This window comes from Mustelus asterias, unplaced genomic scaffold (assembly GCF_964213995.1).
Source record: "Mustelus asterias unplaced genomic scaffold, sMusAst1.hap1.1 HAP1_SCAFFOLD_176, whole genome shotgun sequence".
Classification (NCBI taxonomy): domain Eukaryota; kingdom Metazoa; phylum Chordata; class Chondrichthyes; order Carcharhiniformes; family Triakidae; genus Mustelus; species Mustelus asterias.
The window spans coordinates 44,500-72,342 of NW_027590178.1; the positions used below are offsets into that span (position 1 = coordinate 44,500).

The following is a 27,843-nucleotide window of genomic DNA, read 5'->3' on the forward strand; positions in this document are numbered from 1 at the left end:
GATCCTTCCAGGACTCAGGAAATCCGAGGACAAAGGCCACGGTCATCGAAATTCCCAGAGGAGAGGAGAGAGGTAAGATGCTGCCTGCAGCTCAGCGGAAAGTGCGGGGATGGCGGTGGTTGTCATGGTGGGGTTGCTTCCTTGGGTTTCACAGGATTATACTTTGTTATTACTGGTCACTTTGTTATGTCTGTATTTTGAGTAAATTCAGGGATGGAGCACCACTAAAAAACTCCTTCACCATATTACTGGGTCTTTAACAGTTCACTGGGAATGTGAGATGGGAAATACAGCACTGAATCAGGTCAATACAATTCCAATACCTTTGTTTCATGTCGTGACAGCTCCAGGGAAATTATAAAACATTCACAGAAACAGCAACAGTGCTGGAGATGGTGAAGATTTATTACACTGAATGGCTGTGTGAGTTAAGGTTCTTGGAAAACATGTCTGCATTACTGAATCTCCATCCTCCCTGACACATATCCCATGTCCCTGGCCTGTGGTCCATGGGGTTCCTCATCATGAAGCATCTGGTCAACATTGTATTGCATCACACTTTGTTCAAAGCTTCTCCACTCTAGATCCAGGTTGTATGGAACACAGCACAACACCTGGACATTTGAGACCCTCGCTGAGTATATTAAATAGTTCCACCAGATCTATCTTTAGAATTCCTCTGGCCTGTGCAATGGTCACACTATTTGTCCTGTCGCAGCTGTTTTTTCTCTCTTCCGTGACTGTGTTTGGGTTACACACAGGCACAATTACCCACCTCTACAGTGGGTAGCGCTTGTCTTTATTAATTCTTTCAAGGGATGATGGTATCACTGACAATGCAAACACTTGCAGCCCATCCCCAATTGCCCTTGAGAAGGAGGTGGTGAGCCATCTTCTTAAATTCTGCAGAGCATCTGGTACAAAACCGCTAGGAAGGGACATCCGGGATTATGATCCCGCATCAGTGATGGAAAAGCAATATATTCCAAGTCAGAATGGCGTGTGGTTTGGAAAGAAATCTGAAGCTGGTTGGTGTCCCATCCTTCTGATATCCTTGGCCATCTCGGTGATGGATAGTGCCTGTTTGGATGATGCTGGCTCAGGAACCTTGGTGAGCTGCTACATTCCACCTTGTATGTGGTAAAATACTGCCACTGTGCGTCAGTGGTAGAGACAGCCAATGTTTAGTTTGGTGAATGGCCAGCTGATCCAGTGGGCTCCTTTTCCATGGATGAGCTTCTTCAGTGTTTTTGAAGCTGCAGTCAATCCAGCAAGATGAGCGGATTCCATCACACTGCTGACTTGTGCCTTGGAGATGGTGGGAAAAATTTGGGAGACAGGAGGCGAGTTCCTCATCTCCGAATTCCCAGACTGTGATCTACCCTTGGAGCCATAGTGTTTACAGTTCAGTGTCTGTTCAATGGTCCCAGTGCGCCCCCACCACTCAGGATGTTGATGGTCGAGGATTCAGCAATGGTGCTGCCATTCAATGTAAAGGGAATATGGTTAGATTCCCGTCTGTTGGAGATGGTCTTTGCCTGGCATTTGTGCAGTGAAACATTACTTGCCATTTATCAGGTTAAGCCTGAAAGTTCTTCAGAGCTTAAGACGCTAGCTCTGTCGAAGAGTCATCCAGATTCGAAGGGTTAGCTGTTCTCTCTCCACAGAAGCTGTCAGACATGCTGAGCCTTTTCAGCATTTTCTGTTTTGTTCAGGTCTTGCTGTTTATGGACATGGACTGCTTCAGTCTCTGAGGAATTGTGAACAGTACTGAGCATTGTGCAATCATTAGTGAGCATCCTCACTTCTGACATTATAATAGAAGGCAGGACATTGATAAAGCAATTGAAGGTGGTTGGGATTTGGACATCACCCTCAGGAACTCCTGCAGTGATGTTCATGAGGCACTGGAAGGATGACACTTTTCTGACGTTCAAGAGCAGACCGATGGAGCAGCAATTCATCAGATTGGATTTGCCCTGTTTTTTTCCACATTGTCCGGTAGATCCAGTGTTGTAGCTGTACTGGAACAGCTTGGCCAGGGGAATGGCTAGTTATGGAGCACAATTCTTCAGTACCATTGCTGGGGTACAGCCAGGCTGACAGAGTTTGCAGTATGCAGTGCCTTCAGTCATTTCTTTACCTCCCATGCAGTGAATCCAATGGTCATCTGTCATGTTGGGGACCTCAGGAGGAGGCCGAGATTAATCATTCTACTCAGCACTTCTGGCTGAAGATGGCACTGATGCTCTGGGTTCCCTCATCAGTAATGATGGAATTCTTGTAGCATGTTTATAGAATCATAGAATTCCCACAGTGTAGAAGGAGGCCCTTTGGCCCATCGAGTCCTCACCAATTCTTTGAAAGAATATCATATCCAGGCCCTATCTCTGTAACTCCACACACCCTGAGATACCAAGGGACAACTTAGCATAGCCAATCAACCGAACCTGCACATCTTTGGACTGTGGGAGAAAATTGGAGCACCCGGAGGAAACCCACACAGACACGGGGAGAACGTGCAAACTCTACACATCAAGTCACCCAAGGCCGGAATTGAACCCTGGTCCCTGGCGCTGTGAGGCAGCAGTGCTGACCACTGTGCCACCTTGTTGCCTAATGTAACCGGCATGTCCAACATTTTGTGGCATGTCTAACACTATTTATGACTGGATATGGCAAGACAGCAGATCTCTGATCTTATCCATTGGTTTTGGTGTGATTGAGCTCGGTCTATCATATGCTGCGTCCGCTCTGTGGTCTGGTGGCCGTGTGCTGAAGCTTCACATCTCATCTTTAGATAAACCCAAGTCTCATTTGGTCGTACATGTAAAGAAAATTAGTCGTAGTAACACAGTACTGGTTGCTGGGGAAAGCCACTGTCAGCTTCCGATAAATGAAAAAGTAGAGATCACCTCTCCTGCCTATTTCCTGTCACTCAGATAACTTCATATCCAGGCTGCCTTTGTCTCTTTTATTTCATGGTCTCCAACTTTGCTCCCAAGCTTATTTTGTGTCTACTAATAGCGGATCGTGTTTTTAACAACAAAAATACTGACAGCAATGGTATATTTTGTATCATTATTTGTGTTCTTAAAAACAATGTCCATTATTAATAGGGACATCATTCAGACTATTCTGCACTGTGATTATTGCCATTGCCAGCTGAGCTGTGCCTTGAACTGCTGGGCTGTGAGCTCTGGAATTCTCTTCATAACCCTCCCCACCTCGATATCTGCATTCTCTTTTCAGATGCTCCTTAAGCTCCGTTTAACGTAAATTTGAAAGTGGATCCCTCGGGATAAAACTCATCAGAATTCAATGTAGCTTGTCATCTGCCTTACCAATATACAGCAGTTTTCCATGTTTAATCAAACTGAGAAGCCGACAGACATAAACATCTATAATCTGAATGACAAATTATACTGAATTGAACATGCAACCAGCCATATCTGGGAATTCTATAAACATTTAATCGTTTTGTCCATCTTTTTTATTTTCATGAATGGATTTGAGAATAATTATAAATGATTAGTTAATTCTTTCACTCCTGAATCTCGCAGTTTATTGTAACTCAGGTTCAGACACATCACTGACTGGTTTGTACTGAGAGCAGAGGTGAGAATATCTGAGGCTGTTACTCTCCAAACTGGAGATCAGAGAGAGAAAGATTTCAGGAATCAGAGCGAATCCGTGGTGTTTAACACGAATACTGACAGGAATGATGTGGAATGGTTATTAATGACACGATTACTGACACTGATAATAATTTACAGTGTCAGACCATCCACTGATTATTAACACAATCTCACACAGTCTGATACTTACTCCAGTTTCTGTATTTTACATTCTGGATTCCTCAGAGCCGCAGACAATAGTTTCACTCCTGAATCTCCCACTTCATTGCAATACAGACTAAATGGAGAAAGTGAGAAACACATTAAATTCAGATTAATGTTCAGCAGGAAAAATAGCTGGATCTATTTTTGTGTCAGAAACTTAGCAAGTTAAGATTCAAGTTACGATACGATACCTCACCCAAGTTGATCTTTCTCTACACCCCAGCTATGACTGTAACACTACATTAGAACATAGAAGAACATAGAAAAGCTACAGCACAAACAGGCCCTTCGGCCCACAAGTTGCGCCGAACAATTTCCTTACATTCTAGGCTCATCGATAACCCTCTATCTTACTAACCTCCATGAACCTATCCAAAAGACTCAATCGAATCCACTTCCACCACCACTACCGGCAGCCGATTCCACGCACGCACCATCCTGTGAGTGAAAAACTTACCCCTGTGATGTAATGATGACAATGATATAATGGTCAGCATAGTTGCTTTCTAAGCAGTTGATACGGGTTTAATTCCCAGCTATCTCAGTTTGTTGGAGTGGATGAAGAGAGGGCCAGGAGCCTGTAACCACAACCTTAAATAGTGAGTCAATCCAATTGAGTCAAGTCTGTGGCTCCAGACGGGAGCACTGGTGTTAAGCTCAGCTGAGGGTTGGAGGGTCAGTTGATCATTTAACTACACTGAGTCGACCCACACTGAGTTCAAAAGGGAAATGGTAAGTCTAATAATGACACACAGAAAACTAAATTCATTGGTTGGTTAAAAAAATGCCATTTGCGACTGGCTTTATATTGCTGTGAATTGGAGGAAGCAACAGAAAGGGTCAATGATGGTTCTGCTGTTGATGTGGTGGACATGGATATTCAAAAATCATCTGATGCAGTGACACAACAGACTTGTGGCATAAGCTCATAAAATAAATGGGAAAGTAGCAACGTGGATACAAAATTGGATGAACGATGAATAATGGGTATTTTTCAGGCTGGAGGATGTCGGTAGTGGAGAACCCGAGAGGTCAGTATTGGGATCCTTGCTTTTCCCTGATATATATGAATGATCTAGGTATTTGCAGTATAGAGGAAAATTTCAAAGTTTGTTGATCACAGAAACCTTTGAGGCATCGGATACTGTGAGGAGGGGAGCTTGGGACTGAAAAACGGACAATATTGGAGTGTACAGATAGGTGGCAGATTAAGTTCAATGCAGAGACGGGTGAGGTGATACTTTCAGGAAACATGCACATGAGGAAGGAATATAAAATAATCGGTAGAATAGTTAACAGAGTGCAGGAGCAGAGGGACTGGACGTATATGCACATTGATCATTGCCATTGGCAGGGCAAGTGTAGGGAGCAGTTAATAAAGAATACAGCATCTTGGGCTTTACTGCTGTGAAATAGTTTATGTTTGTAGGCATCAGATAATAATTCATGAGTTTAAGTTGAATTTGTGTTTCTGTGCTTGTGTGTTAAGAAAGAGCCAAAATTTGAATTTCACTTTGTGTTAAACAAAGCTGCCTGCCTGCGGGTTTTTTGTGTCCCTGCATTTTAATTTAAGGTTTACGACATTGTCAGAGTTAGAGAGGTTAAAAAAATGATTGCTTATATTCAGAAGTCCACAATGAATGATAGAAACACTGAGTTTCAGTTGCAACCAGTTAACCCAAGAAGCGAGATGGAGTTCACAGAGGCTGCCAGGAGAGGCAGGGCAATGCAGGGACTCAGAAAGCAGGACCCACAAGATAAATCACCGTCAGAAACCAAGGAGGAAAAGAGGAGTGCCAGGAAGACAGAAGTCAAAGAGACAAAAAAAACCTGAATCTGAACTAGCTACTGCTCCCGAAGTTAAAGAGAGGAGCAGAGAGAGGTTCCCAGTTAAAGACAGAGCTGCGAGATGCAGACATTGTAAAGTTTGCTCACGAGAATCCAGATATCTGATATATTCCTAAAGTTGGTGACACCTTCATACAGACTATGAGGCGCTGGTGTCTGTTGGCACGGCTGAGTATGGAGGAATAATGAAAGGAAACATTGAAATATTGGACAGGGATCCTTGGTGAAGGCACCTGACAGAAAGCATTGAAAAGATTCCAAAAGCTGCTTTTTGTTTCTCGAGTGGAGCTTCTGGAGCGGAAGCATCAGTCCCAGTGAGACGGGTTTTCTCACATTGTTACAAACATTTGGGGGGATTTGAAGAAGAATCCACTGAAGTTACTTTGGGTGGCATCTGTCACTGAGTTTCAGAGAGTGGTGTATCTGAACCACAGGTGGATTGTTGATTTACATTAATTGTGTACTTACCGGGAACATTAAAGCATAAGATCTATTTTGTAACTCGTGTCATCCTTACAGATCTGCAGACATCTGTGAAGTTAGATGGGGTGGTGCATTGCAGTTATTTTTTTAACAAAGGTTTTATTCTTTTGTTAAAAGTTAATCGGCTACCTTGTTATTCTGTTCATCTACATTTCTAAATAATAAAACAATAAATAAAAGTTATGATTTACTGAGCCGGGTTTCTGCTCTTCGACCTGACTGTCCAGAAATCAGCTGGGATCATAACATTGTCAATAGGGGCATAGAGTACAAGAGCAAGGAGGCTGTGCTGAACCTGCAAAAGACATCAGTTAGATCTCAGTTCGTGCGTCATACTTTAGGAAGGCTTAGAACACATTGGAGAGAGCGCTGAACATGTTTAAAAGATTGGCTACAGGGATGTGAAACTTCAGACACGAGGATCGATAGGAGAAGTCGTTCACCTTGGAAGGAAGAAAGCTGAGGGGACATTTGATAGAAATGTTCAAAATAGTGATGGTGCTGGAGAGAACAGGGAGCAAATCAAAATGTTGCTGCTCGGACAAGGGTCAACAACAAGATTTAAAGTGATTTGCAAAAGATGCAAATACAGTGTGAATAAAGCTATTTTTTTTAAACACAGCGAGTGATTCAGGTTTTATGAGGCTGCAGTCAGAACCATGGAACAGAAACAGCGTGGGCTGCTGTAACCTAAGGGAGGTTTCTTTTCACAACTGCACACTGTGAGGTTTAATACAAGACTGAACCTCCACTGCGACCCTGACTGATGTTACCAGTTATCACATGACTTATAAAAGGACACTGTCCCGATAAAACACACACCAACTATAATACATAACAGAGGCAGCGTGCAGGAAAATAATCCTGACAATAATTAGCCACAAACTGTCAGCTGTACCGAACACAAGAGAAACAAATTTCCTTCCAGCATCATACATAATCAGATGGTTTCTGTTGGGAGAGTGAAATACCCTTTTTTTAAATTTTGTAACGAGGCCTTTACACCTCTAATTATTTAAAATTTATCCCAATAATGCTTTTATTCACTCAAGGAACGTGATCATCGCTGGTTTTGCCAACATTTATTGCCGATGCCTATTTGCCCACGAGAATCTGCCTTCTTGAACCGCTGTAGTTTTATCAGAGAATTAAAAATTTATTACAGGTTCAGAAGGAGGCCAATCGGCCCATCATGTCTGCATCTGCTCTCAAATGAGCTTTATGACTTTGTGCCATTCTCCCGCGCTTTCTCTGTGACCATTGGACATTGTTTCCCTCTTGACTTCCTCAACTGAACATGTCTCTGTTTTATTTGGAACAAAGGAAATGGCTTCTCAGCAATGAAAATATCCGCTCTGAGACCAAACAGTTACCTCAATTCCTGACATTTGTGCAGAACGGGTCCCAGCCGCTGGAGCCCTTCACACTGAATGTAACAGTCCCATAGATCGAGGTGTTTTATTGTATCACAGAGTCCAATGACATGAGACAGGACCGCACAGTCAATCGGGGTCAGTCGCAATCCGCGAAATGAAAGTGTTTCCACAGATCCCACTGTGTTCCGAGCCAGTGCTTTATTCTGAGACTCAAACAGGTAGTGGAATGTGTTCAGGAGCTTCCTCTTCCCAGTTTCAGTCTCTGTGTCTCCAATCTGCCCTTCAACCTTCTCCTTCACCCAGTCAATCACTCGGCAGGTTGTTTGATGAAGAAACGGACCCAGAAACTCCACCAGGGGTCGAGCTGACTGTGGGGAGGACAGACCAGCAACAAAACGGAGAAATATCTCAAATCGCCCATCTTTCTCGCTGTGGGCTTCACTGAGGAGTTTCCCGATCTCCCCGGGATCTGGAGTCAGGAATTGTGTGAGTGCAGCTACAAACTCTTGGATGGTGAGGTGTGGGAATGTGTAAACCACACTCTGGGCAGAAACATCTCTCTCTAAAAGCTCCATCAGGAACCCAGACAGGAACTGGGAAGATTGTAGATTGTACTCAATCAAATCTTCATTTCTAAACACAATCTTCTTCTTGGACACTCCTGTGAAGGCCATCTCACCAAGCTTCAGTAACACATCACGGGGGTTTTCAATCTCTCGGCCATGGTTTTTCAGAATGTTGTAAATATAGTAGGAATATAGTTGGGTGATGGTCTTGGGAACTTGCTGCCGTTTCCTGTCTCTTTGTGTAAAGAAGGGACCCAGTGACAGACCCAGGATCCAGCAGTAGGAAGGGTTGTAACACATGGTGTACAGGATCTCGTTCTCCTCCACGTGTTTGAAAACAGCTGCTGCCACCGTCTGATCTTCAAAAAACTTGTTGAAATATTCCTTCCGTTCATCACCAACAAATCCCAGGATTTCAGCCCAGACGCTGATGTCAGCCTTTTCCAATAACTGTAATGCAGTGGGGCGGCTGGTCACTAACACTGAACATCCTGGGAGCAGCTTGTGCTGTATTAAACTGTACACAATGTCAGACACTTTACAGCGGAATTCAGGATCTGTGCACATGGACTGAGGTTCTGTATTTCTCCGATTGTCAGCAAAATCAATACTGTCCTTGAATTCATCCAAACCATCGAATATAAACAGCAATCCCTCTGGGTTCTTCCAGAGCTCTCCCAGAATATTCCCAAAGTAAGGATAGAAAAACAGTATCAGATTCCTCAGGTTTATTCTGCAGTTAATAGTGTTCAAATCCCGGAATTTAAAACTGAAAACAAATTGAAAGTGTGGGTATATTTTCCCAGTGGCCCAGTCATAAACAATCTTTTGCACCATTGTTGTTTTTCCAACTCCCGGGACTCCACTCACTGCTGCTGAACTCCCAGAACTGGATCTTGAATGGGATTGGTGGAATAATCTCCTAATTTTTTGCAGCAAACCTCCCGTCTGGGAAAAGCTGCTCTGGAACAATTGATCAGTTCGGATTTTTTCCAGTTTTTTCCGGAGATGTTTCTCTCTCCATTCTTCATGGTCTCGGCCTCTTGCCAGCAGTTCATGTTCGACAAGTGTCCGATCTCGAACAGTAGAAATAACCGTTAGCTCAGCGTATCGATCAACCAGCTGGAAAATCTTAACCTTCTCCTTTATGAGGATAGTGTTCACTCTCAGTGTTCCAGCTTGTACCCGGAGTGTCTCCTTGTGTTTCTGTTGTAGATCTTCAATCAGAACAGAGAGAAATGTTAGTTGCATTAAAACACTATCTTTGCTGAATTGTTAGACTTACTTTACAGTGTCAGTCAAGGTTTGTGCTGGAATTGAAATTAAGTTACTGGAAACCTCGCTTCACAAGCACCAATTTTCAATTAAAGTTTCAGATCGTGACTTAACTCTAATATTTCCATAACTTGTCCATTTTATAAAGGTGATGTTTTCACTCTGATGGTTAATGCTTTCCAACCTGCCCTTAATACAGACACCTCACTGGGAGTCTGCAAGGATCATGGTTACATGACAGACGATTTTCGGGTCCATTAGTCTGTGAACGAGTCGGTGTTCCCAATCTGCTGCAGAAATGGTAAATGGGATATTGGATATGAATGGGAGATGGAGAGATTGTAATTGTTCAGGAGTCTCACTGTGACTGCATCCCTCCTTCAACAGGTTCCCTTTCATACTGTGTGAGCATTGGAATACCAACAGTTTTGAAGATGGAAAGTTCTCCTATTCTATCAGGCTGTTGCCTGGTCACCCATGTTACTGGGGAGCCGGTTGGCTCAGTTGGTCAGATTGTGGGCCATATTGTGTCAGCAGCACGGGGTCCGATCACCGTTGCCTCTGGGGCAAATTCGGGACCTCACTCCTTGCCTTATCCGTGCCGGAGATCATTCAGCCGTGGTTCAAACCTGCCTTCAGACAGAGAACTCAAAGAATACCCACCCCTTTGTTTCAGCAGTTGTACATGTAGATACATTAACTGTGTTTTGATAACCATTCTGCCATGATGGCAACAAGAAAAAGAACAAGGAGCTACTTTACTAAGTGTAATATGAAACCAGGAAACATTCACAGTTCATTTGAACTGTTTAACAATAATTATAATTCATGGTTAATTATGTTTCTTGTTTCCTATCACCTCGTTTTGGGAAATGGAAAATGTATTTATCTTCGTTCTTACATTGGGTTTGAAGGAAACCCCTGAATTAAGGGATTATCCTTTCAGTAGAATAATGTGCTCTCTTTAAAGACCATTCGGAAACTAACCAATAATTTTGTATTAAGCCTAAATACTCCCTTTTCCTCAGAGACATTCTTCAGATTAATGTTCAATTGTGTGAACACCTGTAGTATCATCATTTTTATCAAAGGTTGTCTGACCTCTCAATCTGTTCTGTGATATGGTAAAGATTATTGGGGGCGATTCTCCCATCCCAACGCTCTAAATCTTTAGCACGGCGGGCCGGGACAATCGCTTGTGGGCCGATTTGTGGGATTCAAGCATGCATTCCCGACGCGCACGCATCTCCGAGTGCCGGATATCCAGCACGGTGGGGACCACGCTGAAAACCAGTGGGAACAGCAGGTACGAGATTTTAATCTATTTTAACCTTATTTTAAAGTTATTAGCGGGCCTGGGACTGAAGCCTCCGGACCCGCAAGCATCTCCCACTCCCGTCAGTGCAATTTCACTCCGGCACCGTTCAGATTCGCTCCCCAGTTTCAGGGAACTAACAGGAGGCCCCGCTGGAGTGAAGGGAGGGGTGCAATTGGGGCCCCTCAGGGGGTTGGGTGGCTTCAGGTTGTTCCCCCCTGGGTATGGGCACTGTGGCAGGGCCAGACTGTGCTCCCGGCACTGCCTAATGGGCAAAGTGCCCATGCCCATGGGGCACCTTGGCACTAAGAACCAGGCATGGGGCAGTGCCAAGGGGGCAGGGCCTAGGTGGCCTCCGTGGGCAGGGTGTCTGCTTTCTTTGGTGGTGGGGGGCATCTGCTGGGCGGGATTAGGGTGTCTGCCTCCCATTGGTGGGGGGTGGGGGGGGGGTAAGAGAGAGAGAGAGAGAGAGAGATCCGGAGAAGATCGCGGTGCTCCGGGACGGGAGAGGGTCGGGGCTGGCCTGGGAAGTTGGGGGGGGCCGTTAGGGGCGGTGGACCCAAGGGGCAGCACTACAGGGTCCCGTGGCTGGCCAGCAAACTGCAGGCTGACAGCTCGGGGCCACTGCGCATGCGCAGAGGTCAGGAACTGTCAGCCTCTGGTGTGAATAGACCCCACCCCCCAAACCTTTAATGAGATTCACGCTTGTGACCTCTGCATTGCACAGACTGTGGGAGATTAGAGTTTCAACTCCCACTGAAAAAACAATCGTCATTTATACCAGTTTCCCGCCAATTCAGCACATAGAACCTTTTTGGGAGAATTGCCCCCAATGTCCCTCATTTCTTTACCATTTTCCCTACAGTTCAAAATGGAACAAATCAGAGCCCCGGAAGTACAGGCCTCTCAGCCTGACCACTGTTATTGGGAAGATACTGGAAGGGATATTAAGAGCTATTCTTTATGAAACATTAGAAATTCACAATAAACTTCCACATTTAGCCCTAACGTGGGGAAAATCAGAGCTCGGGAACTGCAAGTCGACCAGCCAGACGTCCGTTACCAAGTGGACATTGCAAGGGATAATATAAAGTTTTCTTTATGATCACTGGGAAAGGGAAGAAACCATTATAAATTCACAGAAGAACTGAAGAAGTCCAACTTGCTGGAGTTTGAGGAAGTGAGTAGAATCATAAATGATGGAAATACGGTGGACATTGTCACCCTCGACTTTTAGAAAGCTGTTGATAGGTTTCCTCACCAAAGAATGTTGTTATATCAGTGGAAATGTGAAACTCTGCTTCAAGAATCGTCTTCAATATTGCAACTAAAACTTAGTGGACTAGATGTAGTTTGGCTTGAAGACATGTCACAAATGATCTGAACAGAAAATGTTGGATAAGATCAGCGTCCATGGAGACAGTAATTATCATTTTGATTCCATATGGCGCTCCCTCAGAACTCAGTCACATTGGACTCAAAATGTTAACTATCGTTCTTTCTCCAGGTACTGCCAAAACTAAGTCTATCACACTTTTTTATTGTTTTTACAGATTTCCACATCCATAGTTTTATTAAAAATGTTAGCCCGGGACTCTCTACTCCTCACAGTCTGATATTCAAGAGCTGAGCAAGGTTTAACATATGAACTCGGGGCTTGCAGCATTAACGTGATGTCTACAGTAAGTTTGCAGATGCCGACAATACAATGGTTTACATGGTAGAAGGCAGTGAGATAAAGAAAAGTTTAGATCTGTGATAGCAGTGGGCACACATTGTTCATAAGTTAATAACATATAGGAGCAGAAATTGGCCATTCGGCCTATCTAGTCTGCTTTGTCATTCGATCATGGCTGAAATGCTCCTTATCTCAATTTTCCAGCCTTCTCCCCATTACCAATTAAAAATATGTCTCACTCCTCCTTAAATTTACTCACTGCCCCAGCACCTCAGGGTCGCCAATTCCACAGATTCACAAAACAACGTATTAAGATAGATGTATCTCATACATAGTGGTCGAGCTAATATTGAACAGACGGATTCTTTGTGTGAAAGATATTGAGACACAGAGACAGAAAAAGATCTCAGTGCCAGCGTACACATATCACTGGAGGTCTGTGATCAATGTTGAGAATCTGTAGCTAAAGGTAACACGACATTGGGTTACATTCACAGAACCAATCGATATTAGATAAAGAAGCAGTAGCTATAGGAGAGTGAGAGCAGAGGACACCGGGACAGACATTCAATTGCCCTTAGGGGAGAGAGTGTGAGAAGAGAACACTGGGATACTGAGACAGACAACAGAACCTAGAGGAGAGCGGTAGAGGACGACACTGGCACAGACATTCAACAGCACCCAGAGAAGAGTGAGGGGGGAGAACACTGGAATACTGGGACAGTCAGCAGCACCTAAAGAAGAGGGAGAGAGTAGGACACTGGGACAGACAGTCAGCAGCACCTCGAGGAGAGTGCGCGAGGAAGACACTGGGTCACTGGGACAGACAGTCTGCAGCATCAAGAGAAGATTAAATATAGAGCAAAGAGTGCAGTGAGAAATTTGAACACTAGCTTGGAGTTTGGAGATGCTGTGTTGACATCAGGATTCAAAAATGGTGCGGGGCCAGGGGAAGCAGCCGATTGGGTAAGTATGATCGGGTAAGTTTTTATTGGTTTTATCACTTATGGTTTTTAAAGTCTTTATTTTGTGGTTTCTCGTTTGTCCCTGCCATTATGCAGGAACAAGGAACCGGGAAGAAGCGATGTAGAGTAATTGATATTATTTAATTTTTGATATCTTTCAAAAGGTAAAGGGCTAGGTCATGGCAGGAGATCTCAAAGCTGTGGTGTGCTCCTCGTGTTCCATGTAGGAAGCACACGTGTGCAGCAAGTGTCTCCAGCTGCTGGAAGCCCATGTTTTAGAGCTGGAGGTCGGCTGGGACACTATGGAGCATCCACAAGTATTGAGGATTACACTTATGGACAGGTGGTGACACCGCAAGGTAAGTCTCAACAGGCAGGAAGGGAATGGGTGACGACCAGGCAGATCAGGAGGACTAGGCAGGCAGTGCAGGAATCTCCTGTAGCCATTCCCCTACAAATCAGGTATACCGCTTTGGAAATGACCTCTCAGGGGAAAGCAGCAACAGACAAATCTGTTGCACCAGGGTTGGCCCTGCTGCATAGAGGAGGAGAAAAAAGTATGGGAATGCAATCGTTATCGGGGATTCAATTGTAAGAGAAATAGATAGGCCCTTCTGTGGTCACAGACAAAATTCCTGGATGATACGTTGCCTCCCACGTTCTAGAGTCAAACATTTTTCATGGACAAGTTAAAAAAAGACAGTAAGGGGAATAAGAAAAGTGATAGGCAGATAAATCAAGGGCCAAAATCAAACAGTGCCACAATGAACACACAGTGGGAATGGGACAATTGACAAAAAGACTTTGTGCTTTAACGCACAGAAAATTTGAAATAAAGTGGATGAATTAATCGTGCAAATAGATGCAAACAGGTGTGATGTCGTCGGGAATGACTGCAGGGTGACAAGCGATGGGACATCCAGTGGTGTTCACTATCTAGGAAGGAGAGTCAAAAAGGAAAAGATGATAGAGCTGGTTTGCTGGTTAAAGAGGAAATTGGGTAAATAATGAGGTTGGATATTAGCTCTGATGATGTGTAATCCGCATGGGTCGTGCTGAAAAGGCTCAGAGGTTGCAAAAGTTTAACGTGGAAAAGTGTGAGGTCATGCACTTTGGTCTCAAAAATAGGAAGGCGACTTAGTATTTAAATGGGGAGAGACTTCGGGGTGTTCCGGTGCTGAGGGATCTGAGTCACAGAAAACTAGCATGCAGGTACAGCAGAGAATAAAGAAAGTGAATGAAATAGAATATGAAGGTAAGGAAGTTGTTGCAATTATACAAGGCATTGGTGAGGCCGCACCTGGAGTATTATGCACAGTTTTGGTCCCCGTATTTGAGGAAAGATGTCGTGGCATTGGAGGCAGTTCAGAGGAGGTTCACGAGATTGATTCCAGTAATGAGGGGTTTGTTCTATGAAGAGAGATTTAAAATAGATTCAGCTATACTCTCTGGAATTTATAAGATTGAGGGGAGATCAAATTGGAGCTGTTCAAGATGATGAAAGGTATTGATAAAGTAGACATGGAGTGGATGCTTCCGCTGGTGGGGCATTCTAGGATGAGAAGTAATAGTCTTAGGATCAGGGGCAGCAAATTGAAAACAAAGTTGAGGAGAAACTCCTTCTCCCAAAGGGTTGTGAATCTGTGGAATTCGCTGCCCCAAAGTGCGGTGGATGCTGGGACAGTGAGTACATTTAAGGAGTTAGACAGATCTTTAATTGGTAAGGGAGTGAAGGATTATGGGAAGAAGGCATGAAAATGAGGATAAGGAGCATGATCGAACGTTAGAGCGTACTGGATGGGCAGAATGGCCTAACTCTGCTCCTATATCTTATGAACTTATGAAAACTTTAATGGGGATTGTAGATAGACCCACAAACTGTAGTGGTGAGGTTGGGGATGGTATTTAAAAGGAAATTAGTGATGTATGTGATAAAGGAACATCAGTAATTGTGGGTGATTTTAATCTGCATATAGACTGGCCAAGTGAAATCAGATACAATAACGTAGAGTAGGAGTTCCTGGAGTGTACACGGAATAGTTTTCTGGAACATTCTATTGGTAGTGGGGAAAGTGCTATAGTTCATTAATAGCACTTGAAAAGAGTGGCAGGATTGGACAGTCAGCATGGATATATGAAGTGGAAGTCTTGCTCGGGCAAATCTACTTGAATTTTTTCCAGGAAGCAACTAGCAGAGGTGACGAAGGTGAGTAAATGGTTGTGATTTATTTGGACTTTCAGAAGGCTTTTGACACGGTCCCAGGTAAGAGATGAGCCTGTAAAATTCAACACATTGATTTGGGAGCAGTGTATTGAGATGGACAGGAAATAAGCTGGCAGGGAGGAAACAGAGTAGCAATAACTGGGTCTTTTTCCAAATAGCAGACTGTGACTAGTGGGATACCGCATGGATCGGTGCTGGGACACCACTGAAAGGGTGAATGTCACACAAGCTGCTATGAAAAAAAAGTTCTTCTAAACGTTTTCACAGATAAGCACCAAAACCAGTAGTTTAAGGGGACTGTGATTGGTTTTAATCTCTGAATGATGTGAGCTTAATCAATAACTGAGTGGATTGAGGTAACTCCTAAAATGTGATTGGTATATGCTAATTACCTAGAATTGAATTTGAGGCTATAATTGCTTCTGTATTTAGGAATTCTGTATTCTGGCGAGTTACAGACTGTGACCCGTGACTTTCCAGAGTCTTCACTACATAGATGATTAAAACTGCTGTTTAAGAGAACTCTGTGACTTGGTCTAGTTACTTGAAAGATAAAGTTGTGATCAATTAAAAGGCTGATACCAATTACTACAACATCACTTATTCATGATATATATTAATGATTTCGATGAGGGAACTAAATGTAATATCTCCAAATGTGCAGACTACACAAAACTGGGCAGGTGGGTGAGCTGTGTGAAGGATGCAGAGATGCTTCCATGTCATATGGAGAAGCTGATTAAGTGGGGAAATGCAAGGTAGGTGTGGTATCATGTGGACAAATGTGAACTTAGCCACTTTGGTAGCAAAAACTGGAAGGCAGATTACTATCTGAATGGCTATAGATTAAGGGAGATGTGCAGCGAGACCCGGGTGTCATCGCACACCAGTCACTGAAGGTAAACATGCTGGTGCAGAAGGCAGTAAAAAGGCAAGTGGTGTGTTGGGCTTCATACCAAGAGGATTCGAGCACAGGAGCAGTGATGTCTTGTTGCAACTACAGGGACTCGGTGAGATTACACCTGGATATTACATGCAGTTTTGGACTCCTTATCTGAGGAAGGTTGTTCTTGCTATAAAGGGGGTGCAGAGAAGGTATACCAGGCTGATTCCTGGGAGTTCCCCACCCCCGCTGACCCGGCCCTGCCCCCGCCGACCTGGCACCGCCCCCGCCGGGGTGCAGAGAAGGTATACCAGGTTGATTCCTGGTATGAGGAAAGATTGAGTCAGTTAGGATTATATTCACTGGAGTTCGGAAGAATAAGGGAGGGATTTCGTAGCAACCTAAATTCTAATAGGACTAGACAGGATAGACGTAGGTAGTATGTACCCGATGGCGGGGATTTCCAGAATGAGGATCACAGTCTGAGGATACAGGGTGGACTATTTCGGACTGAAATGCAGAGAAATGCAAAGAGTCATGAGTCTATGAAATTGACTACTACAAAAAACCTTGAAGCTGAAACATTGTATGTTTTCAAGAAAGACTTATCTATACCTCCAGGAGCTAAAGGGATCAAACAATTTGCAGGGAAGATGGGATCAGGCTAATGAGTTGAATGTTCAACCATGATCATAATGAACGGTAAAGCAGGTTCGCAGGGCCGAATGGTCTACCCCTGCTCCTACTTTCTATGTTTCTATGACATGATTTTGCCTGCACACTTTCCTGCTCACATCACACCTGGAGAGTGTGCACATCTCTCTGCTCATCCACACTACCAAGTATCTTACCATGAGCCCAGTACTCTGTAATCCTGTTACTCCTTCCAAAGTGAATCACCTCACACTCAACATAGAGTGGAAAAGTCACAGACGAAAGCTACAAAAATGGTTAACAACTTTGCGAAGCTCAGCTACATGGTTTATTTACTTTGAAGAAGTACAGATACAAACTCTAATTGAAAGAGGTCTAATCAATATCGGAATGACTGTAGAATCACTTCTGATCGATGATTCCAGTCATCAAATTGTGTGAGACCTGATAACACATGTTTGAACGATGTAAATGCAGGAATAGAGTGGATGTTCAGCGTTTCGTTATCTCCAGAGAACTATGAGCCTCTGTAAGATGTTTCGAGTAGCTGTGCTGACTCTAAAGAGGGAGCCAGACGAATCCTGTCTGGCACAGAGACTGCATCATGTGGAAGAGAAGTGCATATGAGGAACAATGGTTCAACGTGATCTGCACGATTGGAAACAATCAGCTGAGGGATTAGAGGGGAATATTAAACACAGCATTTTTCCATATCAACTCTGGGCATTTCTATTTTTGCTGCTACAAGAAGATTGTGTGGTCATTGTTAGTGGCAGGATTTGGACTGGGAGGCACCAGTGGAAGATGTCTTTCGCCATGATGCTTGAACCCTTGTTATCTTTGTTTGATGGACCTTCTGGGATTTTCCTGCTCAGTATTTTAGTTTGTGTTTGTTTAGAATGATTTCCATAGATCCATAGAATCCCATCAGTGCAGACGGAGCCCATTCAAGTCTGCACCAACTCTTCAATTCAGCATCTTACCAATGCCTCCGTATCCCTCCCTATCCCCGTAACCCCACACATTTACTATGGCCAATCCACCTAACCTGTGCATCTTCGGACTGAGAGAGAAAACCGGAGCACCCAGAGGTGTTCCACACAGACACGGGGAGAACGTGTAAACTCCACACAGACATCCACCCGAGGCCGGGATTGAACCCAGGTCACTGGCACTCTGAGGCAGCAGTGCTAACCACTTTTCCACCGTGCTGCCCCAGTGTAGACAAGCCTTAACTTCTGGCTCAAGGCTCTACTCTTTATTGCCATCCAAGACCATTCATACATAAGGTTTGTATAAGATTCATAGTGTAGCAAGATTCTGTAAAGTGTATAAGACATCAGAAATAATAGAAATCAGCAGCTGATTAAGTGAAAAGATGCCATGGCAACGTATTAACAGAATGCAAGAAAAATTCTATGAATTGCAATTTGAATCTCTGCATAGTTGAGGATCAATGACAAAACCCCAATCATGTTCAACCCTGTTACCCCAGCCTTTGACTTTCTGATTCTCAGGTTTTTGACAACCTCTTAAACAAAGGCTGTAATTAATCATTCTGATTCTCAGAAGTGAAATGGTTTACATTCTCCATTTCATCCCTTACCTTTCAGGTGACTGGGCAATTCGGATAAACCTTGTGTAATGTTCATGTCATCGAATGCATCAGAACCTGTTTAAATAAATTCATGAAATCAAATCAGTAACACCGGCAGTGTTTAAATGGGAAATTAAAATCGCTGTGTGATTTTACCGTACCAAGCTCCTGTATTTCTTTCAGTATTTTATCCAGTTTTGGGACTCCGTGACGCATTCTCACAAAGGATTCCCACATCACCCTTCGAGCCCGAGATCCTTTTTCCATCACCAGATTGAGCAGAAGTTTGGAACTGTCCGCCCGGTTTCCCTTATCCACGAGCTCAGTGACTTTCTATGAAGAATAGTGATGAAGAATAATGAGACGCAGAGTGAAAGATAAACACTGAGAATGAGAAGGAAAGGATCTGCTCAGTGATGGGATTTCCCAGTTGCTTTCAGCTCAGAAATCCGTCACTGGGCCGGGTCCTGATCCATAATAAACATGGACTGAAAATTCACTTCACATCTCATTCCAGCCATTAACGATAAAGAAATTAGAATAAACTAAAGTAGAATCAAAAATATATTTCCAGGAGAGTGAGGAATCACTGAGAATCTGCAGTATTTTAATATAATTAGTTGTCTGTCCTTCAGAGTCCAACATGACATCTGGTTGGTTATTGATTGACAATATGATCCATTTTATTCTCTCAATTCCTGCTGCGTCACTGTGATTTACTCGGAAATCCTGAGGTGATGAGGCATTTTTTCCCCCAGGAAAAGGTCATACGTCTTTGGAACTCTCTTTCTGAAAAGGCCATGGACCAATTCTAAGATGGAGTTAAAAGGACTCTTGGTAAGCAAGGCGGGGTGATAGTTTATAAGGGATCGGCAAGATGCAGATTTGAGCTCACTATCAAATCGGCCACAATGTTGTTAAACAGCGGAGCGGAACAGCCGACTCCTGCTCTCGGTATGTAAATAAAACAGTGGCGAGTCAGAACTCAGGTGGCAAGGGCAGGATGATTCTGATTGTTACGTTAGTTAAATAGAAGAATGGAAAACCTGAAATGAAAATTGGCTGATGAATTAACATTTGACTAATCCAAACACTGACTGCTGATTTACGTCAGGAGAATGAAGCAATAATAATGCTGAAAAATCTAATCATTTAATCATTTCTACTCATTCACTCAAGTGTCAGAAACAGAATGTTATTTGTCAAATTATTTCTGTCATAAAAGCTCAGTAGGGAGGATTGATGAGTTAGATAGTTGAGAGATAAACACGTTGAAGAAGTGGCTGTGCAGAGTCAGAGCAATGGAGAATTTCAGACTGGAGTTTACAAAGGAAAGTTTCAAATTCATTAACTCATTGAATATAGAATATTGCTGCTGCCTCACAGCGCCAGGGACCCAGGTTCGATTCCCGGGTGGCACGGTAGCACAGTGGTTAGCACTGCTGCTGGGACCTGGGTTCGATTCCCGGGTGGCACGGTAGCACAGTGGTTAGCACTGCTGCTTCACTGCTGCAGGGACCCAGGTTCGATTCCCGGGTGGCACGGTAGCACAGTGGTTAGCACTGCTGCTTCACTGCTGCAGGGACCCGGGTTCGATTCCCGGGTGGCACGGTAGCACAGTGGTTAGCACTGCTGCTTCACTGCTGCAGGGACCTGGGTTCGATTCCCGGGTTGGGTCACTGTCTGTGTGGAGTTTGCACATTCTCCTCGTGTCTGCATGGGTTTCCTCCGGGTGCTCTGGTTTCCTCCCACAGTCCAAATATGTGCGAGTTAGGTTGATTGGCCATGCTAAAATTGTCCTTCGTGTCCTGAGGTGCGTACGTTAGGGGGATTAGCGGGATAATATGTCGGGATATGGGGGTAGGGCCTGGATGGGATTGTGGTCGGTGCAGACTCGATGGGCCAGATGGCCTCTTTCTGCACTGTAGCGTCTCTATGATTCTATGATTACGGCCTGGGTCACTGTCTGGATGCAGTTTTCACTTCCTCCTTAGATCTGCGTGGGTTTCCATCGGGTGCTCCGGTTTCCTCCCACAGTCCAAAGATGTGCGGGTTAGGTTGATTGGCCATGTTAAAATTGACCCTCGTGTCAGGGGGATTAGCAAAGTAAACGTATAGGGTTACGGGAATAGTGCCTGGGTGGCATTGTGGTCGGTACAGACTCGATAGGCCGAATAGCCTCCTCCTGTATTGTAGGGATTCTGTAACTCATTCTATGAATCTAGACCGTTTGGAGACTTGGGTGGAGAAATGGCAGATGGAGTTTATTCCGGACAAATGTGAGGTAATTCATTTTGGAAGATCCAGCAGGTAGGAATTATATAGCAAATGGTAGAATCCTTAGGAGTATTGAGAGGGAGAGAGATCTGGGCGTTCATGTCCACCAATCACTGAAAGTGGCAACGTAGTCAAGAAGGCAAACGGCATGCTTGTCTTCATCAGTCAGAGCATTGAGTTTAGAAATTGACAGGTCATGCTGCAGCTGTACAGAACCTTAGTTAGGCCTCATTTAGAATATTGTGTACAATTCTGATCACCACACTACCAGAAGGATGTTTTGGAGAGGGTAGAGAAGAGGTTTACCAGGATGTTGCCTGGTCTGGAGGGTATTAGCTCTGAACCCGGTTTGCTCTCATTGGAACGACAGAGGTTGAGAAGCGACCTGATCGAAGTTTACAAGATTATGAGTGGCATGGACAGAGTGCATAGTCAGATGCTCTTTCCTCAGGTGGAAAAGTCAAGTACTAGGGGACATAGTTTTAAGGTGTGTGGGGAAATGTTCAGAGGAGATGTGCGAGGGAAGTTTTTTTTTAAACGCAGAGGGTGGTGAATGTCTGGTATGTGCTGCCCAGGGGGTGGGGCGGTGATGGAAGCAGGTACGAAAGCGGCATTTAAAGGGCATCTGGATGAAAACATGAACAGGATGGGAATGGAAGGATACGGACTCTGTAAGTGCATATGGTTTTAGTTTAGGCAGGCATCATGGTCTGCGCAGGCTTGGAGGGCCGAAGGGTCTATTCCTGTGCTGTACTGTTTTTTGTTCTATCCTGGGTCCCTCCCTCTTACCCCATGCTCTTGTCCAGTGAAAATCCTCTCGTATGTTAACGTTAAGCTGACTCCATCCACTCCTCCTTCCATCGCCTGTTCTAGTCTGTCCCGGTAGAATTTTGTCAATTTGAACAGTTGGTAATCATCACACTTTGTCAGGAACTGAGGAATTGTGGAGTTTGGATCTGTAAACACAAATGGAGAAAAATAAACACATTTCTGTCAATGAATTCCTATTCATGTTGTTACACTTCCCTTTACAGAGAGCAACTAAAGCCTCCTGTGAGCCACATTATCAAACATCTTCTGGGAACACAGAAACATTCAGTGAAAGCATATTTGACCTGACAACAATCATCTTTGCCCCAAATCCATACCCACCCTTGGTTAACAAGAGTCCATCAATTTCAAATATAAAATCAACATTTTTTAAATTGCTCACTGGGTGTGAGGGTTCCAGGCAAGGCTCGAAATTGTTGTGTATCCTTAATTGTTTTTGGAAAGCTGGTGAGACACCGTCTTGAACTGCTGCAATTTACATGCTGTCTATATACACAGTACTGCTGGGAAGGGAATATCAAGACTTCTATACAGGAAAAGTGAAGCAGCAGCAATATTGTTCCAAGTAAGAATGGTGTGTGGATTAAAGGGCAACTTCCAGATGATGGTATCCCAATATATCTGCTGCCCTTGTTCTTCTAGGGTGGCAGAGGTCTCGGGCTTGGAAAGTGTTGTTGAAGGAGCCTTGGCGAGGGGATGAAATGCACCCTGTAAATGATGCATATTGCTATCACTTGCATCGGTGGCAAAGAGAATGAGGTGATGGATGGGTGGTGTCAATCAATTGAGTCACTTTATCCTGGTGATGTTGAGCTTCGAGTGTTCATGGAGCCACAGTAAACAAATTGCAAATTTTCCAGTTGTGCCTTGTACATTGTAGACTTTGGTGAGACAGGAGATGACTTACTCTCCAAAGAATGCTCCACATCTGACTGCTCCTATATTGTCATGATGTGGAGATGCCGGCGTTGGACTGGGGTAAACACAGTAAGAAGTTTAACAACACCAGGTTAAAGTCCAACAGGTTTATTTGGTAGCAAAAGCCACACAAGCTTTCGAGGCTCTGAGCCCCTTCTTCAGGTGAGTGGGAATTCTGTTCACAAACAGAACTTATAAGACACAGACTCAATTTACATGAATAATGGTTGGAATGCGAATACTTACAACTAATCCAGTCTTTAAGAAACAAAACAATGGGAGTGGAGAGAGCATCAAGACAGGCTAAAAAGATGTGTATTGTCTCCAGACAAGACAGCCAGTGAAACTCTGCAGGTCCACGCAACTGTGGGAGTTACAAATAGTGTGACATAAATTCTGATTCTAGGATCGCATGATAAAGACTCAGGAGGAAAAAAGCAGAAATATTTATGTGAAATAGTGTGACATAAACCCAATATCCCGGTTGAGGCCGTCCTTGTGTGTGCGGAACCTGGCTATCAGTTTCTGCTCCGCGACTCTGCGCTGTCGTGTGTCGCGAAGGCCGCCTTGGAGAACGCTTACCCGAATATCAGAGGCCGAATGCCCGTGACCGCTGAAGTGCTCCCCAACAGGAAGAGAACAGTCTTGCCTGGTGATTGTCGAGCGGTGTTCATTCATCCGTTGTCGCAGCGTCTGCATAGTTTCCCCAATGTACCATGCCTCGGGACATCCTTTCTTGCAGACTGGATTAGTTGTAAGTATTCGCATTCCAACCATTATTCATGTAAATTGAGTCTGTGTCTTATAAGTTCTGTTTGTGAACAGAATTCCCACTCACCTGAAGAAGGGGCTCAGAGCCTCGAAAGCTTGTGTGGCTTTTGCTACCAAATAAACCTGTTGGACTTTAACCTGGTGTTGTTAAACTTCTTACTGCTCCTATATTTACATGGCTAATCCAGTTCAGTTTCAAGTCAAAGTCACGGTGACCAACCCTGAGGTAAGGAAATACCTCTGGCATTGGAATGGGCAGGGGAGCGGCTACCAAACCTGTAATTGCTGGGGCAGGTTGCTTCTTGATGGGTCAGAGCCAGAAAGGCTGTGCCTGTGCGAATACACACAGCGCATGTGCAGAATTGGAAACACAAAATTACAGGACAAAGAGCATCCTGGCAGGAGACAACCCAGAGATACAGGACTCAAAAATAGGACAGTGCAGAAAATCTGGATGTTTGATTACCCTGGTCAAAAACAATCTCCAGATCTTGATGAGTATACGGCTTGTAGGAAGGGACTAAAGAAGGAAATTAGGAGAGCCAGAAGGGGTCACGAGAAGGCCTTGGCAGGTAGGATTAAGGAAAACCCTAAGGCGTTCTATAAATATGTGAAGAGTAAAACGATGAGACGTGAAGGAATAGGGCCGATAAAAGGTGAAGGCGGGAAAGTCTGTACGGAACCAGTAGAAATGGCAGAGGTGCTGAATGAGTATTTTGCCTCGGTTTTCACAGAGGAGAAGGACCTGGGTGGATGTACTGCGGGCGTGCGGTGGACTGAAATGATTGAGTATGTGGACTTTAACAAAGAGGTTGTGCTGGAATCTTTGAATGGCATCAAGATAGATAAGTCGCCGGGTCCGGATGGGATGTACCCCAGGTTACTGTGGGAGGCGAGGGAAGAGATTGCAGAGCCTCTGGCAATGATCTTTGCATTGTCGATGGAGACGGGAGAGGTGCCGGAGGATTTGAGTATTGCGGATGTGGTTCCTATTTTCAAGAAGGGGACGAGAGATAGCCCAGGAAATTACCGACCGGTGAGTCTAACCTCAGTGGTTGGTAAGCTGATGGAGAAGATCCTGAGGGACAAGACTTATGAGCATTTAGAGAGGTTTAGTATGCTCAAGAATACTCAGCATGGCTTTGTCAAAGGCAGATCATTCCTTCCGAGCCTGGTGGAGTTCTTCAAAAATGTGACTAAACACATTGACGAAGGGAAAGTGGTAGATGTGGTTTATATGGATTTTAGCAAGGCGTTCGATAAGGTCCCCCATGCAAGCCTTCTAGAAAAAGAGAGAGGGTACGGGATCCAAGGGGCTGCTGCCCTGTGGATCCAAAACTGGCTTGCCCAAAGGAAGAAGTCTCACAACACCAGGTTAAAGTCCAACAGGTATGTTTGGTAGCAAATACCATAAGCTTTCGGAGCGCTGCTCCTTTGTCAGACGGAGTGGAAATGTGCTCTGAAACAGTGCACAGAGTGCACTCACACCCCCTACACACCCCCTCAGTCTCTCACTCCCCCACACCCCTCCACTCAGTGCCTCACTCCCACCTTCCCCACCCCACCAATCAATGCCTCACTCCCACTCACTGGTCAGTCTATTCGCAGCGAATGTTGGGGAGATCCAGTCCCACTGCAGTTTGCCCCACCCAGAGATGCCTTTGCTTCTTTCTCACACAAGCCTTCAGCACGCTGTTCACTGTGCCACCAATCGTGGTTTGTTTCTCCCAATCACAGTCAATAGTGGACAAATCAGCAGCAATGGGAGAGAGAAATTACCTCTGATTGGAGAATCAGCTCCAAGCAGAATCCTGAATTGAAACTCAGCTTCTTAACAACAATTTGGAAACTTTCTCTGGAACCACGTAGAGGAGCTTTGTGAGTCACACGCAGCCCCCTTGGGCCGAACCTTGGATAAACCTGCTCTAGATGGCCACTCTCTCCCACTTTCCACTCAGTCCCTGTTTGAGCTGCAGACAGGATAGAAATTATATTTGTATTTTTGTGATCCTACCTGTGTCCATTCTCATTTTTGATGAAGCTGTTGGATATTCTTCCCTGTTTGAACCTTCAGCCATGATATTGACAGGCCGTGCCTGATTCTGAGACTCTGTAATGAGGATAACATCAATGTCAGGATCAGGTGTAAATATTAAAATCAGAAGCAGGGCGTTGAGATCTTTACTAATACGCAAGATATATTTCAGAATATTACAGTCTCATATATGTTACCGTGATATTAGTAACAGTTGTTTCACAAAGTACCAGTTGCCATCATCACGTCCGTTGAAAAATCCTTTTCCCTTTCAATCCTCTGCCCCGTTTCCACTTTTCTCTCCAAAGTTATTGAAAATGTTGTTACCTCCCAAATCCATGACATTTTTGCAGGGGCACCTTGCAGCCAAGTTTGCACCCTGCCGCTGCTGTTGAAATCACAAATACTATCCTATCCGACTCTGACAAAAGTCAATGCAGTATCTTCATTCACCCGACTGCAGCCTTTAGCATCCTTGACCATGTTATCTTTCTCCAACTCCTGCCTCTTGTCGTGCAGCTGAGTGGAAATGCATCAAAGGCCCCTGGTTCAATTCTTATGTTACTTTCCATCCAGAGAATCAGTGACATTGCTTTCTCTTGCCACTCCCACATCATTATCTCCATCATTGGCCCTCTTCTATTCCTCATCAACATGCTGCCCCTCGGTAACCTGGCAGCAGGTTCAACATGCAAACTGCTGATATCCAGCTCGACATTCTCACTGCTCTGAAACTCTGCTTCCTGAATCCTGACTAACTCACACCACGTCCCAGTTCATTCACCTGTGTTCACCAACTCTCACTGTCTCTCAGCCTGACAACAGCTCAATTTTAAAATGCTCAAACTAGCTTTTCAATCTCTCCATGGCCCCTCTCTTCCTATTCATGCAGCCTACAGCAGCCCCAGAAGCCAGCAACATCTCTACCGTGCCCAATCTGACAAGTTGTGTATCTTGAGGATAATTTGTCCACAATCCAGGCCAAGTCCTGAACTCCAGAATTCCCTCCCGAAGCCTCTCGGCTGCTTTACTTTTCCCCCTTCTCAGATTCACCTTAAAATGATTAACAATCTGACAAAAATTAGTCACCTGCCCAGCGACCCCTTCGAATGTTTTATGTATTTGTTTTCCCACTGAATTTTTCTCTTGTTGGAGTGTTTTGGGATGTTTTGCCACGTTAAAGGTGCTCCATATTCTCCACTCGTGTGGGTGTGTCAGTGTCTGTGTCCCTATACCTGTATCCCTAATCAAAGTAAGAAGTTTAACAACACCAGGTTAAAGTCCAACACCAGGTTAAAGCTTGTGTGGCTTTTGCTACCAAGTAAACCTGTTGGACTTTAACCTGGTGTTGTTAAACTTCTTACTGTGTTTACCCCAGTCCAACGCCGGCATCTCCACATCATCCCTAATCAAACTCAGCTGATGTCCCCTCCTTTCTCCAATATGGAAATGGAAAAGTGATTCAGACATTTAATTTCTTCAAATTAGAATTGGAAGTTAATCAACAGCAATAATTTACAACCAAGGTTTAAAACCAGCAATGTAAAATGCAGTTACCCGTTTCACTCTTAATCTCATGCAACAACTCAGATTTCCAGTGTGTCTGACTTTGTGAAAACAATATCCCAAAGCACAAATTCATTCCCCCTTATGGGTCTCTTCAATTTAACACTAAATTTACAATATCCTTCTAGCGAGGCTCTGTAATACACATCTGGTCATCTGAACAGATCCGGATTTATTCCTCATCCACCCCAATGACCCGGCCTCGCCCACACCGAGCCAGCATCAGTTATTGGGTGAAGCCACACTGACTTTCAAGAGGACCCCAGAAATTTATCAGTGCCTCGAAATGGCTGCAATGCAAAAGATATCCAGAAGACCAATGGTGGTGCGCCACAACTCTCTCTCCTTTCTGATTAACATATCTCATCGCCTCTGTCTATCTCCAGAATCTGCCTCACACGGACTGATCCCCTCGCCTGGCCCCCCACCCAGCTGCTTTCTCTCCACCGGTTGGTGTCCACACCTCTGTCTCTGGTACTGAGATCAGTCAGATCGTTACCCTGGCAACACAGGAAATCGCTCAGCAAAAATAACTGAAAACGGAAATAACAAAACCACCATCACACACCCTGTTGGAGAGCAATCAAAGTAAAGGAGACAAAATGGTTACCCGGCACACAAAATGGACTCTGGAAAAAGACATTAAGAGGCACTGACTTTGGGCACAGACATTACATAAAGAGTTAAAACCTTTAGTGTTTAAATTACTGCAGGAAACAGGTCAGACCTTGAGGCACCT

The 27,843-nt window shown here is 44.4% G+C and overlaps 1 protein-coding gene across 8 annotated transcripts in view; it reads right to left on the minus strand.

Annotated features, from left to right (window-relative positions):
• Positions 1 to 27,843, minus strand: part of LOC144485237 (NACHT, LRR and PYD domains-containing protein 3-like) — an 86,199-nt gene that overhangs the window by 25,994 nt on the left and 32,362 nt on the right. For 7 of the 8 annotated variants that reach the window (XM_078203442.1, XM_078203445.1, XM_078203443.1 and 4 more), the window contains 6 exons: positions 25,518 to 25,613; positions 21,773 to 21,939; positions 18,868 to 19,039; positions 18,716 to 18,781; positions 7,547 to 9,332; positions 3,829 to 3,915 (listed from right to left, as the gene is read on the minus strand). In XM_078203442.1, the coding sequence (XP_078059568.1) occupies positions 3,829 to 3,915; positions 7,547 to 9,332; positions 18,716 to 18,781; positions 18,868 to 19,039; positions 21,773 to 21,939; positions 25,518 to 25,581 (2,342 nt within the window). In that variant the 5' untranslated portion in view covers positions 25,582 to 25,613. Of the gene's footprint in view, positions 1 to 3,828; positions 3,916 to 7,546; positions 9,333 to 18,715; positions 18,782 to 18,867; positions 19,040 to 21,772; positions 21,940 to 25,517; positions 25,614 to 25,735; positions 25,793 to 27,843 lie in introns of those variants that run through there. The other variant, XM_078203450.1, reaches the window with a different exon arrangement.